Below are 15,710 nucleotides of genomic sequence, written 5' to 3'. Positions count from 1 at the left end.
TTGACACTCATATTATTGTCAACTCTATCTCTATTCTTTGAGTCTTTGAAACACTAACTACCTGAGAGCCCAAGATTGACAATCACTATGTGCATATCACCCTGAATTAAAATAATTCTTAATGGATTAGCATGTCTCAGTTTCTAACTCAAATAACAATTCACACTGTTATCTGGCAAAAAAATATAGGAGAAAGAACTTACCTAATAGTATATATATCCTGAATATTCTTCTCCCCATTTTGTCCTTCCCTAAGAGCTTGGATTTGTAATAATTTCACAATGGCTTTTATCAAGCCATGTGTATTCCTGTAAGGAAATATTACAACATGTTAAATATTATAGACATAAAGTGAATATTCCAATCAAATGCCTAATGCTGTCATTTTTAAATAATTGAACACCTGTCACTCACATCCACCCAGCTCATTGAACAGCATTGTCAAGAAGAGACCTAACAAGCAGATTGCTCCCATCCAACGCATTAAAGGAAAAGCAGAGTGTGGAAGTCAAGCCACCAACCTATCAATTAGCCTTCTACACACTATTAGAGAAAGAAGCATCAGGAAAAAACAAACATTAGCCCACATAATTGCAGGCAGTGATCACGTATGTCAGTTAGCAATGATAATCAAGTCCCTCATTTATAAATGCTAGCAGATCAGGAAAAATAACCAGACAGACGAAATGGCTCAGTCACTCAAGAGAGTGGGCCAACCTCTCTCTGAGCCACCTCGGCAGGTGAACTCACTGCCCTCCCCACTACATGAGACCCAACTCCCAGGGGTGTAAATCTCCCTGACAACGCAGGATGTGACTCCCGGGGATGAATCTGGACCCAGCACCATGGGATTGGGAATATCTTCTTGACCAAAAGGGGGATGCAAAATGAGAGGAAATACTTTCAGTGGCTGAGAGATTTCAAATGGAGTTGAGACGTCACTCTGGTGGACATTCTTACGCACTATATAGAGAACACCTCTTAGGTTTTAATGTATTGGAGTAGCTAGAAGTAAATACCTGAAACTACCAAACTCCAACCCAGTACTCTGGACTCCTGAAGACGATTGTATAATAATGTAGATTACAAGGGGTGACTGTGATTGTGAAAACTTGTGGATCACACTCCCTTTATCTAGTGTATGGATGGATGAGTAGAAAAATGGGGACAAAAACTAAATGACAAATAGGGTGGGATGGGGGGATGGTTTGGGTGTTCTTTTTTTACTTTTATTTTTTATTCTTATTCTGATTCTTTTTGATGTAAGGAACATGTTCAGAAATAGACTGGTGATGAATGCATAACTATATGATCGTACTGTGAACAGTTGATTGTATACCATGGATGATTGTATGGTATGTGAATATATTTCAATAAAACTGAATTAAAAAAAAGAGAGAGAGAGAGAGTGGGCCAAGAGACCAATCAGAGCAAATAACCTCCATCAAAAAAGTTACTGGGGGTGGGAAATAGAACTTTACATTTTTACCCTTATTCTTGATAAGCAGTAGAAGGATAATATATCAAAAAGAATAGCCTACCTATTTTAAATAAGGATTTCCCTGGGAACTAGAAAGAAATCTTAGGGGGAAAAAAGATAACTAATTTGTAAAATGAAAAAAAAAAATGTATTTTTAAATCATGGTTATCAATAAGATTTATTGAGCATCTATTATGAGCATTCTCCTAAGTGCTTTACATGTACGATATCATCACTATTCAGGACAAAGCAGGTTACAAATCAGTTAACTTTATTCATACACTAGGATGAGATTTGGACTTATTTATATGTCATTTGGGGCATTATGTAAGATGTCACTGAGTGTATTTTTATGGCATTTAAGGTTTTCCAACTAACAGGTTTGGCCACACAGCAGTCCCGCACTGTGACAAATACAGCAACCAATAGCCAAGTATGGCTACTTGTAACGTGGCTAGTCCAAATCGAGATGTGCCAGAAATGTAAAATATACATTGGATTTAAAAGACCTAAGATACAAAAAATAATGCAAAATAACATATAATTTTATACACATTATGTGTGGAAATAATATTTTCTATATAGTGGGTTAAGTAAAATATATTATTAAAATAACTTCACCTGTTTCTTTTTGTTTTTGTTTTTTAAGAAATTTTGAATTATATATGTGGCCCGTATTTGTGGCTCACATTATATTTCTATTGCACAGAACACTTATATGGGAAAAAAAAAAATTCTCAATCATGGCCTGCATGGTCTTTCCCCTGCCTACCCTCCCAGCTTCATCTCAAACCACTCTCCCCCCTTGCTTTTAGCATTCTTTCAGGCCTCCTTACCAGCCATCTTTCCTCCCACCACAGAGACTTAGCACACGCTATTTCCTGTGACTGGGAAGTTCTACCCTCTCCTGTTTCCCTAGATAACTTCTATTCATTCTTTGGTTTTATCTTTAGATGTTACTTACTCAGGAAAGCATTCCTTGACCTCCATGACTAGGCCAAACCTCCCTATAAAGGGATATAAAGAATATTTGATCTGAATGGAGTTTGATACATAATTGTGGAGCTATGATTTTAAGGTAATCTCTCCCTCTGAACCAAAAGTATCTGGAGTGCAGCGATTATCTGCTTTATTCACCATGATATCACAGCACCTAGCACAGGCCTATAAGAGATACTCAATAAATACACTCAAAAAATATGCTTAATTAATGGACATACAGATGGATAGAGATGCTATAGCTGAGGTACTATCTTGCTGGGTTACAGAAGTGGCCTCTGAAGGTAATTTCTGATTCTATAATTACATGATTTTTACATATGAACACTGAAATTATAGTATCTGGTATCTTTATTATTAAAATTTGTTACTAAATAAACTAATATGAATGGTATTATTGGTTGTGGTTATAAAAGGCCTTTCATTTCAAGGATCACACATTTAGCAAATGATGGAATTATAAATACTAAGAAGACAAAATTAATATAATACTCATATAATTAAGCAGTGATACAATCCCACTGGGGAAACAGGGGGAGGGGGGCAGGTGTTTTTTGTTGGAGTTTATTTTTCCATTTAACACACCTTAATCCATGTGCTTACAACATTGAAACCAATTTAAGACTCCTGATAGAAAAGAAAAAAGATAAATATTCAGCATGGCATATAGAGATTTAACTGCTACATTGAAGATTGCCCACCAAGCAGCTAAATCCACCACCCCATAAATTAACTCCTAAGAGTCTTGGGATTAGATGGCTCCTGTGGCTTAATATCAGATGTTATTTTCTTTCACTCCCTTCCATCTTAACTCATTTGTTATGTATGGAAATCCACTAAATAGTAATAGGATTTTTAAAATTAAAATTCCCCTCTCTCTAAAGTTGCTTCTAAAGAGTGGGTCCAAAAAACAGCCTCAAAAATAAAGAAAGATAATAAAGTTCCACATTATGATTTAAAAAAAGAGGGAAAAGGACTGATGTGTATCATTATTTTTAAATCCATGAGCTCATTATAACACTTTGTTTTAAAAAATGTAACTGGTAACCACTGAAGAATGTTAAAAAAAAAAAACCTCATTATTAGAAATTTAGTAAATAAAAAGAATCAGATATATATCCTGCCTTTCCTATACAAACTGTACCACTGGTAATCAAATAGTAGTTATGAGAAAGGTTCTCTTTATAGTTGCATTTCAGGTAATCAGTGAAGAAAAAAGTTACAGAATGTCACTATTTTGAAAATCCTAATGAATTAATGGATCTGGTCATTAAACATTAAGAGCTGCTAACATCATCTAAAAAGAAGCAATCTGATATTTCATGCCTCCCAATGGAAAAATGCCATTCCACCCAAGAAAAAGTCTTATTTTCCTTCCTCCCCAAAAAGTGAACCTAAATCTGATTAAAGTTCAAGAATGAACTTTCAATTTACAAGAAATACAGAAAAATAAGTTAAACTACATGATGAATAAGCGATCAGCCAAATCTATAGTATGAAAATCGTATATACAAACAACCAAATTTTGTCAACAAATAAACTATGAAGGAGAGAAACAGAGAACACCATAGATTAAAAGAGACTTAAAAGACACAATAATTTTAAAGTGCACCTTACTTGGCTAACCATTCAAACTTAAAAAAGATAATAATTATGAGGCCACTGGAAATCAGAACACTAGGTAGACATTAAAAACTAATATAATAATTTATAATAGTCATGAAATACATTTAGAAATAGGGAATATATTAAGATGCAATAATAATATTACAGTTATGTTTTTAAAGAGATATACATTGAAATGTGTACAAAAGAAATAATTTGATGTCTGGGATTTCCTTTGAAAGAATATAAGTAGACTGAAGTGGACGGGACTATGGAAAAAGCTGAACTGGCCATGGGTTAATGGTTGTTAAGGCTGATGGATGGGTTCATAACACTATTCTATCTCCTTTGGAAATTCTCCATAAAACGTTTTAAAAATCATAGGAAGGGGAAGATAGCGGCATAGAGAAGAGTGGAAGCTAAGTAGTCCCCCTGGAACAACTACAAAAAACCAGAAACTAGTAAATAATCCAGAATAACTGCAGGGGGACAAACGAGACCATCCACTCATCATACACCAACCTGAATTGGGAGGAATGCCTGAGAACACAGCATAAAATCTGTAACTAAAACCTGCGGAACCAAGTCGTGGGACCCCCTCCCCCATAGCCCGAGCTGCAAAGCCTCATGGTGCCAGAGAGAAGCTCTCTCCCAGCAAGCGAATATAGCTCAGCTGAGCTCCAACTGGGGTTTTAAGTAGCAAGTGTGAACTGCTCACTACAGGTATGCATCCCCAAAAAACAGACAGAGGCTTTGGGTGACGACTGACCTGGGAGAGCCAGAGGGTCGCCTTGGACTGGGTCTGAAGGGGACTATCTGTTTCTTTTTTGGCTCAGTGGAAAAAGCCCCAGTCATTTTCAGTTTCCAGGGCTGTGAAACAGAGAAGGATGGAGACAGCACAAGCAGAGAGAGAGACCATTGAAATGCTAATGACCTCCACCTGGGGGCTCTGTCTTCTCTAGGAGGAAAGGGGTGGGGCCCTTTCCATTCAGAACCAGACCCCAGAGCCTGGGGGAACACGGCCATACCTCTTCACACCAGTCAAGAATTATAGGCTAACAGGCATCACCTGCTGGGCAGAAAAGCACAGTGACCCAAGGCATCAAAGGGTGGAGCAATTTTCTAAGACACACCTGCAGGGAAACCAGATACTGAATATCTCTTCCCTCTTGGGACCTGAGCCTGTTCTGGTCTGGGAAACCCTGATTTGGATAACCAAGGAAACCATGCCTAGACAACAGAAAATTACAACCTACACTAAGAAAAACAAAGTTATGGCCCAGTCAAAGGAATAAACGTACCCTTCAACTGAGATACAGGAATTTAAACAACTAATGCTAAATCAAATCAAAAAGTTTAGAGAAGATACTGCAAAAGAGATAGAGGCTGTAAAGGAAGCACTGGGCATGTATACGGCAGAAATCAAAAATTCAAAAACACAACTAGTAGAATCTATGGAAATGAAAGGCACAACACAAGAGATGAAAGACACAATGGAAACATACAACAGCAGTTCTCAAGAGGCAGAAGAAAACACTCAGGAACTGGAGAACAAAACACCTGAAAGCCTACACGCAAAGGAGCAGATGGAGAAAAGAATGAAAAAATATGAGCAACGTCTCCGGAAACTCAAGGATGAAACAAAGTACAATAATGTACGTATCATTGGTGTCCCAGAATGAGAAGAGAAGGGAAAGGGGGCAGAAGCAATAATAGAGGAAATAATTAACGAAAATTTCCCATCTCTTATGAAAGACATAAAATTACAGATCCAAGAAGCGCAGCGTACTCCAAACAGAAGAGATATGAATAGGCCTACACCAAGACACTTAATAATCAGATTATCAAATGTCAAAGACAAAGAGAGAATCCTGAAAGCAGCAAGAGAAAAGCGATCCATTATATACAAAGGAAGCTTAACAAGAATATGTGCGGATCTCTCAGCAGAAACCATGGAGGCAAGAAGGAAGTGGTGTGATATATTTACGATACTGAAAGAGAAAAACCGCCAACCAAGAATCCTGTATCCAGCAAAGCTGTCCTTCAAATATGAGGGAGAGCTCAAAATATTTTCTGACAAACAGACAATGAGAGACTTTGTGAACAAGACACCTGTCCTACAGGAAATACTAAAGGGAGCACTACACGGTGATAGAAGACAGGAGTGCGTGGTTTGGAACACAATTTGGGGAGATGGTAGCACAACAATGTAAGTACACTGAACAAAGGTAACTATGAATACGGTTGAGAGAGGAAGGTGGGGAGCATGTGAGACACCACAAGAAAGGAGGAAAGATAAAGACTGGGACTGTGTAACTTGGTGAAATCTAGAGTATTCAACAATGGTGATAAAATGTACAAATATGTTCTTTTACGAGGGAAAACAAGCAAATGTCAACCTTGCAAGGTGTTAAAAATGGGGAGGCACTGGGGGAGGGATGCAATCAGCATAAACTAGAGACTGTAACTAATAGAATCACTGTATTATGCTTCCTTTAATGTAACAAAGGTGATATACCAAGGTGAATGCAGATAAGAGGGGGAGATAGGGGAGGCATGTTAGACACTTGACATTGGTGGTATTGTCTGATTCTTTATTCTACTTTGATTTAAGGTTATTTTTCCTTTTGCTGCTACCTAGCTGTCTTTTTTTTTCCACTTTCTTTTGCCTCTCTACCTTCTTTGACTCTCCCTCCTGCCTTGTGGAAGAAATGTAGATGCTCTTATATAGATAATGGTGAAGGTGGTGAACACATAAATGTATGACCATGCAGACAACCATCGATTATTTACTTGGGATGGAATGTATGGTGAGTGAACAAAACCATATTAAAAAAAAATGGGTTGATGACAAAACCTCGAGGGCAATATACTGAGTGAAATAAGCCAGGCACATTAGGACAATTATTACAGGGTCTCACTGATAGGAACTAATTATAATATGTAAACTCATAGACATGAAATATAAGGTACCAAGATATAGGACGAGGCTTAAGAATGGGGAGTGGTTGCTTAGTATGAGCAGAATGTTCAATTAGGATGAACTTAAATGTTTGGAAATGAACAGGGGTATTGGTAGCAAGATGTGAGAATAACTAACAGCACTGAATGGTGTGTGAATGAGGTGGAAAGGGGAAGCTCAGAGTCATATATGTCACCAGAAGGAAAGTTGGAGGTCAAAAGATGGGAATGTATAAAACTGAATCCTATGGTGGGCAATGTCCATGATCAACTGTACAAATACTAGAAATCGCTTCCGTGAACCAGAACAAATGTATGACAATACAATTAGAAGTTAATAATAGAGGGGCATATAGGGAAGAACTATATACCTATTAGAAACCATATACTACAGTTAGTAGTATTTCAACATTTTTTCATAAACAGAAACAAATGTACTATATCAATACTACGAGTCAACAATTGAGGGGGGTTGGTTAGGGATAGGGGAGGATTAGAGTTTCCTTTTCTTTTTTTTTTTTTTTTCATCTTTCACTTTATTTCTTGTCTGGAGTAATGAAAAGCTTCTAAAAATTGAACAAAAATTAAGTGTGATGGATGCATAGCTGTATGAGGGTACCCAGGGGCAAGTGATTGTACACTTTGGATCTTTGGATAATTGTATGGTATCTTAACAATCTCAATAAAAATGAAAAAAAGAAAATGAAAAAAAAAAAATCATAGGAAGGGTTCCTCTTTGAAACCTATGTATACAACATTTTCCTGTTATTTTGTATGTTCAAGATCAACTTGGAAATCATCTGTAAGTTCACCAGAAAAAAAAGCATTAACAATGAAACACATTTATTAATTAATTTCAGATGAAATGAAAGCTGAAACACATTGAAATGCTTAATTTTGCTCCAAATTTGAATTGATATTGTTTGTATTTCTACATGTATATTCATAAGTAAAACTGATCTATATTAATTTTTGCTCTTCTTGTTCAGTCTCTATATTTTGTTGCAAGGCTAGAGCTGAGCTGGCTGAAGCTAAGAAATACCTATTCCCAAGGTCATTGCTTTCCCCCAGGTTCAATCCTAGTGTAGAGGACTCTTTAGGAATAGTATCCTAGTCTCCTTCCTGCTTTGAAAATTACCACTTCTCCACTCACATAGTTACTGTATAAAGGATCTCAGCACACATATGTTCACACAATAAAGACAGCCTGTAGTAGGAAGAATAATGTCCCCCCAAAAGGTATGTCCAAGTCTTAACCCCTGTTGCCTGGGAATGTGACCTTATTTGGAAGCAGGATCTTTGCCAATGGAATTGTTAAGCCTCTTGAGACAAAATAATCCTAGATTTAGGGTGGGCCCTAAATCCAATGACTAATGTCTATATAAGAGAAAGGGGGGGGGGGGGGATTTGTGACAGAGCCACACAAAGAGCCATGTGAAGACAGAGACTGGAGTTATGCTACCACAAGCCAAGGAACACCAAGCGGCTACCAGAAGCTAACAGAGAGGTGTGAAAGGGATTCTCCCTCAAAGCCTCCAGAAGGAACCAGCTTTGCTGAAACCTTGATTTCAGGCTCCTGGCCTCCAGAACTGTAAGAGAATAAACTTCTGTTGTTATAAGACACTAAGTTTGTGGTCATTTGTTACAGCATCCCTAGAAAACTAATACATAGCCCCTGGTGGAGCTGACTGTTCCAGGAATGAACAAATACCTCATATATATGGGTCCTACCCCTGGAAATCTGTAATTGTGGTCAAGAAATTCCAACTTCAGTCTGGCTGCCTCTTAAACATTAGAGATGTTAACCCAGAGTAGGTGGTGCCCTGCAAACTAAGAAGCAGTGAAAGTTAGTCTGCAGCAAGAGAAAAGAATGAAATGTACAGCCTGTATTCAATTTGTTTCTGAGGTCCAGATGGGTCTTAATTTGTTAGGGTTGCTGTAACAAAGTACAACAAACCAGATGACTGTAAACAGGCATTTATTGTGTCACAGTTCTGGAGGCTAGAAGTCTGAAATCTCAGTGTCAGAAGGGCCATGCTCCCTCCCAAAACTGTAGGGAAAAATCTGTTCCATGTCTCCCTCCTGGCTTTTAGCATTGTCCAGCATTCTTCAGGGTTACTTGGCTTGTGGCATAATTCAATCTCCGCCTCCATCATCATGTGGCTACCTTCTCTATGTGTGTCTAGGTATGTTTCTTTCCTCTCCTGTTCTTATGAGGACACCAGTCATACTGGGTTAAGAGCCCACTCTATTCCAGTATGATATCATTTTAATTTGCCAAATTCCATCATAACCTTATTCCCAAATAAGGTCACATTCTGAGACAATGGGGATTAGGACTTCAATACAACTTTTGGGGAAACAAAATCCAACCCATTACAAAGGGCATCTCTCTTTACGGGTCCTATGGGATACCCCCTTACCCACTCCCCCCCCCAAAAAATCACCGTTTTATGCTCAAACTACTTCAAGTGTAGTCTGAAAGGACCCAACTAACACACTTAGGAACTGAAGCCTGCCTTGCCTAAGCCTAGGTCATACCACTGCTCATCAGGCTTCTTCTCTCCCCTCCCCCCCTTAACCCTCATCTTTCCCTCACTTTGTCCTATAACTTCCATTCATTCAACAAATAATTAAGAGCCTAACAGATACCAGACACCCTACTGAGGGATACTGTGATCAACAACAACAACAAAGCCCTGTCCTCAAGGAGCTTATAGTCTACTCTAGCAAAAGCAAGCAATGCAGTATATATATAGCCTGGGAGCACCAAGGAGAAAACACTCCACCTGGCCTTGGAGAGTCACAGAAATCTTTCCAAAGGAAATTGTTTCAGTTGAGAACTGAGGATAACTACAAGTTAGCCAGGTAGAAAAAAGAAGGGGAGAGGCAGGAGGATAGTTTTGCACGTTGAAGAAACAGCATATTCTAAGACCCAAGATTAGTTCTCACTGTGCCCCCCACCCTACTTTACCTAATCATAAGCTTTAGGTCCCCAAATCCTCTCTCGGTGTGCCAAAGGTACTATCCCACACTTCAGACAGACAACCAGTCTCCTAAGCCAGACAATCTGCTGCCAAAAAGCCATTCAGTAAAGATCAGTTGGAAAAAATCCTTCCTTGGTTAGGTGCCAGGAAGAGCTGAATTTACTCAAGAACCCTCTAAGGGAGAAAAAAGATAACTTCAGCTCTAAGCCACAAGCACAACAGCAAGAGATAATGCAAAAAACAGGGAGTGTGGATCAATAATGATGATGTAGAAGTATCCCAAAAAATACATAAAAATAGAAAAGAAAAAGCATTTTGGACAAGCTGTACTAAATATACTAATTAAAACAACCTATGTAAATTGCTTTTCACTAGGTAGATATGACACCATTACTATTGTGCATACAATTAATATGTATCAGGTATTCTTTGGGAGTTATCTGATCACAACACTAAATACTGTTCACGTATGCTCAGTCTTATTTTGAAAAGACTAAAAATATTTCTTGGTTATTTGCTCTGAAAATATTACATATATAAGATACAAGGAAGTACCCAAATACAAGTCTTTTGAGCAGGGATGAGAATAACTAGGGTTTGGGTTAAAAAGAATGGCACAAACATCCCTGCTTATCATGGAACAAATGGTACAAATTTGGCCAAGTCCCTTTTTAACTAGAAAGTATTTCAGAAAAGGATAACCAGTCAGCCTTCAACACAATAAGTCACCAGCAAATAATAGAACATTAAGCATGAGATTAATGATCAAATTATTCCCAAAATCCAGGAAATCCAACTGCTATCCAGGCTGCTGCTGCAAAACCACCACTGCCAAACAAGAGCACATGTTCAGTTCATCTTCCCGTGCCTGCCAGGGTCATCCCAAGATGTCAGCCTCAGTCCCTAAAGGCAGTATCTGGCTCAAAAGGTGAAGAAGGAAAATGAAGAGGACCTACTGGATTAGTTCATCTCCCACTCTGGATGTGCTGCCTCTCACTATGCAGTGCAGTGAGGAGTGCATGGCCAAGCACCAGAACTGGCAGCAGTGCCTGCCGCAGGCACAGGGCTTCAAAGACTGCATGAGTGAACAGCAAGGCGGCAGGAGGAGTTGCAGAAGAACAAAGAGCAAACCAGTGCCCACCACTGAAATTCTAGTCACTATCCCCAGAGCAGAAACCAGCACCCAGAGAGATCATGGGAAGAAGAAATCCCAAATGGTAAAAGTGTAGGCCAGGAGATGTAAAACTTCGGGATACCTTTTAGGACAGGGGTTGAGAGCCAGACAGCCATGAGTTTGGACACAACTGTCATAAAGAACTGTCATGTTCATCTTCATGTTCATGGTCAGATCCCACACATCTTACCCATCTTGTTCCACCAGTATCATCTTGTAAAACAAGTTAAGGGATGCTCCTATACCCGAGATCTTGGGTCAGTGTGGCAACTACTGAGCTGATTACAGACTTTCTAATTTTAAAAGTAAATTCACATCTTAAGGTAAATTGGTTACCTGATCAGATCTTTGTTTTATATCAATTATTGTCACTGATCTGACAAAAGGAAATATTTCTGAGACCTTTCCCTGTGCCAGGTGTTGTGTGGGAAGCTAATTGATGAATAACACGATCACTGCCTTCATGCTGCTTAGAGTCTAGTTTGAGAGAGAGAAAAAAACAACACTGGAACAACTAACAAATTCATGACAATAACATAAGTGCCTTTATCTTTCATCAGTTGGTCTGGATGCTTCATTCAGTCTAATGGGAAAAAGAAAGCAGTGGGACTGAATACCTGTTATATGCCAGACTTCTGAATTAATCAGATGCAGAGTCTGACCTCAACACACTCCCAACCCAAAAAACATATGATGTTAGCCTAACAGTTAAAAATTATAATTAACATTAAAATACAGACTATCAGCTTTTGAAAAATGGAAAATCTGTCAACACAGAGCTTGTTTTCCCACTTGACAACAATTTGTTGCACCTGAATTACGATGCCCCATCAGGGAGGCTGTGTTCTCTACTTCACCAGAGTCACCACAACTTTTCAGCTTCTTCCATGGAACTACTTTACCCATTCTGTTACTTCCTGCTTGGCCCTGTAGGGCATGGAGTGGGATGACATAGAAACTGAAATGAAAAGAGGGTCATATGCTCATATTGTAAGTAGCAAACAGTTCTTGAGAACCTATATATTAGAAACCCAAATCCAAAGTATAGTAGGTCCAGAATCTATTTTGAACCCTGTGTTGGTATTTGGGGAAAAGAGAAAGAGACTAGATATAAGAAGCAGTTTAAAGAAAAATAAAATCCTATTTCAGCCTTCAAGCTTATCATGGGATAACTGAGTACATACGTAAAGATGAACCTCTATGGGGCCATGTATGCTGAGTGCTGTGATCATTAGAGGGAACAATAGTGTGGACTGGAGCTGTCAGCAAAGGTGTCAAAGAGAAGGGAGTAGAGTTGAACCTTTCAAGATGAAGTGGACATCACCTATTTGTAACATATAACACAAAGGATAACCTTCCAGAATAAAAAGTACCTAGATATCAGTAAGAAAAAAGCAAAACAACAAATAGGAAAGTGAACAAAGTTAAGCGTGCCTCTGAACATAGGCAAATGTAAATACATTCCACATCACTGGTAAGAGAAATGCAGACTTTAAAAACCAAGTAGGTATTAGCCAATACTATTGAAAAATGACCAGTATTTATAACGACCAATATTGATGGGGATGGGAAGAAATAATCATATTAACACTATTGAAGGGATCATAAATTAGTAAAGCTTATAGAGGGTAACTGGGTGGGATCTATAAATATTTTAAATATTTACACAGCAATTTATCTTTCAGGAATCCTCTTAAATATATTCTTATAAGAGGTAAGTAATATAATGTTTATTGCAGCATTGTTTATAACAGTGAATAAATGGTTACAATAATTTTCATCAAAAAAAAATTATTCCCTAAATCCATTATAAAACTATATGAGAAAAGAGACTGAGAAAAAGACAGAGACAGGAAAAAAGGGAGGAAATAAAAAATACATTCTGGAGACCCATGCTTTATAAATGACAAAAATAAAATAAAATAAAAACTCCTTTAAAAAGAAATCTAAGACATGTCATGCTACTGAGATTTTGCTTGGGAAGATGCTATGTAATCATTTACCTTCTAAGTACCAGAAAACAGACTGATTTCTTTTGAAGCATTTTTCCATTATAAAAGTAACATGTGTTAAGTAGTCATTTTTCTCAAAACATCTAGAAACATCTTGGCATAAACACATGACCATTACAATGGAAGATTTTGTGACAAACAAAGCCTTCAACCTGATCAACTAACTTAAAAAGAACCAGGGCAGACTGTCCTAGACAAGAAAAGTGGCTGAATCACTTTTCTGGTTTTGAGCTGCAAGCTGAGAGAGATTCTTGGATTTTAGAGAAAGAAAAAGGATTGGGAAAAAATAAAAGAAGAGCATCTGGAAACAAGCTAAAAGACTTACAAGGAACAGTTCAAAGACAAGATAGGGAAATAGGCATGGTCAAGTAATTCTGTCATACTCAGGTATAAAAGTTAACTAAGCAATGGCATCACTATAGATATAAACCCTGAAAGTACCTCATATTCATGAAGTAAAATACTGACACTCCAGCTGCAGATTAAGGTGTGCTAACTAAAATGCCTCCAGCCCCACCAAGAACATCTTTCTTAAACCTTGAAGGAAAACTCATAAAGGTGTCCTTCTTTGGTCATTTTTTTTCCTGCCAAATAAAAGAAGAGAAAGAAGCTAAATAGAACAGAAAAGTTTCAGTAATACAAGACATGAATACAGCATCTCCTATGTTGTTCACTAGACATTTTCTAAATAATAAAGTAAATCCAAAAAAAAAAAAAAAAAAAGGCAGAGAGAAGAGAGTGAAAGCAAGATGAACCTCGAGACAGAAGTTTCTCAGTAAATTATTCTAAATCTTAACTCCAAATAAATCTAAGAATCATTTTTAACCATGGATTTATCAATCCATGATCAACAACTCACTGAATCCAATAGCTCTAGTCAAGGACCACTATGGAAAGTTTTAATATTCTATGCAAAATTTCATAAAAAGTAGATCTCTTGTAGATTATAGGAATTTCAGAGAATATACTTTAATTTCCCCCAAATGCAGAGTACATCAATTGCAAGTCCCTTCCCTGTATAGTAGCACAAACAGCACAGAAATCAAATGCTAGCCTAGTTTATCTAGTGCATAACCCTCCTAACCAGGTTATTTTTAAAAGAAGGTTGGGGGTGGTGGAGCTGAGCTGAAATTCTGAAATTACAGGCTGTCATGACACCTCAACATCAAAAACTGAATACCTGCTTCCACAAGAGAGTAAGGTTTTTATTCACAATCCCGTTACTAAGCAACTGTAACAATGGCTGTATAAGCCTTCTAGGAGCCAGAGCAGTTAAGGAAAAAAAAATTAATGGAAAAAAAAAAAAAAATGGGAAACTCCTTGTGCTCTTGGAATCTTTCTTAAAATAATTTCAATGTAAAAATAAAAACAAACAAAAACAATCTAACCTCAAAATAAGCAAATACTTGAAGGACAATAAAAATACATGCTACTATGTATCATTCACTTTAATTTCACTTTAGGTTAATTTCTTTGAAATTTACATACAACTAGTCATAATGATTTTCTTACTGTGTTTCCTTTGCGGTCCCCTTTATTCCTTCACTCTCCCTAGGGAATAATTTTCCTTTCAAATTTTCTTACTGATTAAAAGAACATTTTAGAGCTCTTAAATCCATTTCTTTGTTTACAGAAGCTATAAAAACTAGTTTGCAATTGTTTCATGTTGCCTCAGCTTTGAACCAAGAACAACTCTTGGACATCAAACTATTCCTTTGAAGAGAACAGTCTCTCAAGCAGTGCCAGACACTTTCCCAGACACTCCCTGAGGTTTAAAGGACAGCACTGCAAATACCTTTTTCAAAGTTGGACTACACAATGTAACAGACTCAAGACCAAGGTTTCTCAAATTGTGGGCTTGGTTTCAAGTTGGCGGTTCCAGACCCATTCCAAGGGAATTTTACAGAACAGACCCTCAAAGGCCCAGGGAACATGTTGTAAGGCTGGGAGAAATGGTCTCACGTGCTTTTTCTTCCATCTTTCCTTGCAATTATTATCATCTGCTGCAATGCTGAGAGCTCCTGAAACTACATTCTCCGAAGACTCTATAGAAGGTTACTTTCTCCATTCTCTCTCCCCACCCCCATCTCTCTCTACCCTCCACTCTTTCTCTCTGAAAGATGCCAGATTAGCAGATAGGCAAGATGGATAAAGTTTTAGAATTGTTTCTCTAAATCAAAGATGAACAATCTTGTGTGACTCTGTTCCCAAGGTGCCTCTAGATTCCAATACACTTCTATTTTAAAAAGAGAAATCTAGAAACATGCAGAACCTTAAGCACTGGAAACTGAAGACCCATAGTGACTCAGTGAAGAAGCATATAGAAATAGCAAAGTCATTCCTACTTTAAATCCTAAAGATAGAGATGGTTTTCTGTCTCAGAAGGTTCCCTGGGAGCATTTGGAGGCACAGGCTGTTTAGGTCTCCTGTTTTTAATTAACTTGCTTCTTAAGTTTGATTCTCATTTTGTTTTTTTTTTAAAGTAAACCGTG

General features: G+C 37.7%; 1 protein-coding gene and 1 pseudogene across 1 annotated transcript in view; one reads left to right on the top strand and one right to left on the bottom strand.

The window, feature by feature from the left end:
- The window catches only part of FOCAD (focadhesin), a 341,517-nt gene that overhangs the window by 312,621 nt on the left and 13,186 nt on the right, over positions 1 to 15,710 (bottom strand). Inside the window, exon 5 of the mRNA XM_037798691.1 lies at positions 204 to 308. Coding sequence (XP_037654619.1) covers positions 204 to 308 — 105 coding nt within the window. The remainder of the gene's footprint in view (positions 1 to 203; positions 309 to 15,710) is intronic.
- Positions 8,090 to 11,179, top strand: LOC119505778 (annotated as a pseudogene).

The sequence above is a fragment of the Choloepus didactylus genome, chromosome 10 (genome assembly GCF_015220235.1).
Source record: "Choloepus didactylus isolate mChoDid1 chromosome 10, mChoDid1.pri, whole genome shotgun sequence".
In the NCBI taxonomy this organism is placed as follows: Eukaryota; Metazoa; Chordata; class Mammalia; order Pilosa; family Megalonychidae; genus Choloepus; species Choloepus didactylus.
The sequence above is the reverse complement of the archived record's forward strand: the minus strand, read 5'-3'. Positions and strand labels throughout refer to the sequence as shown.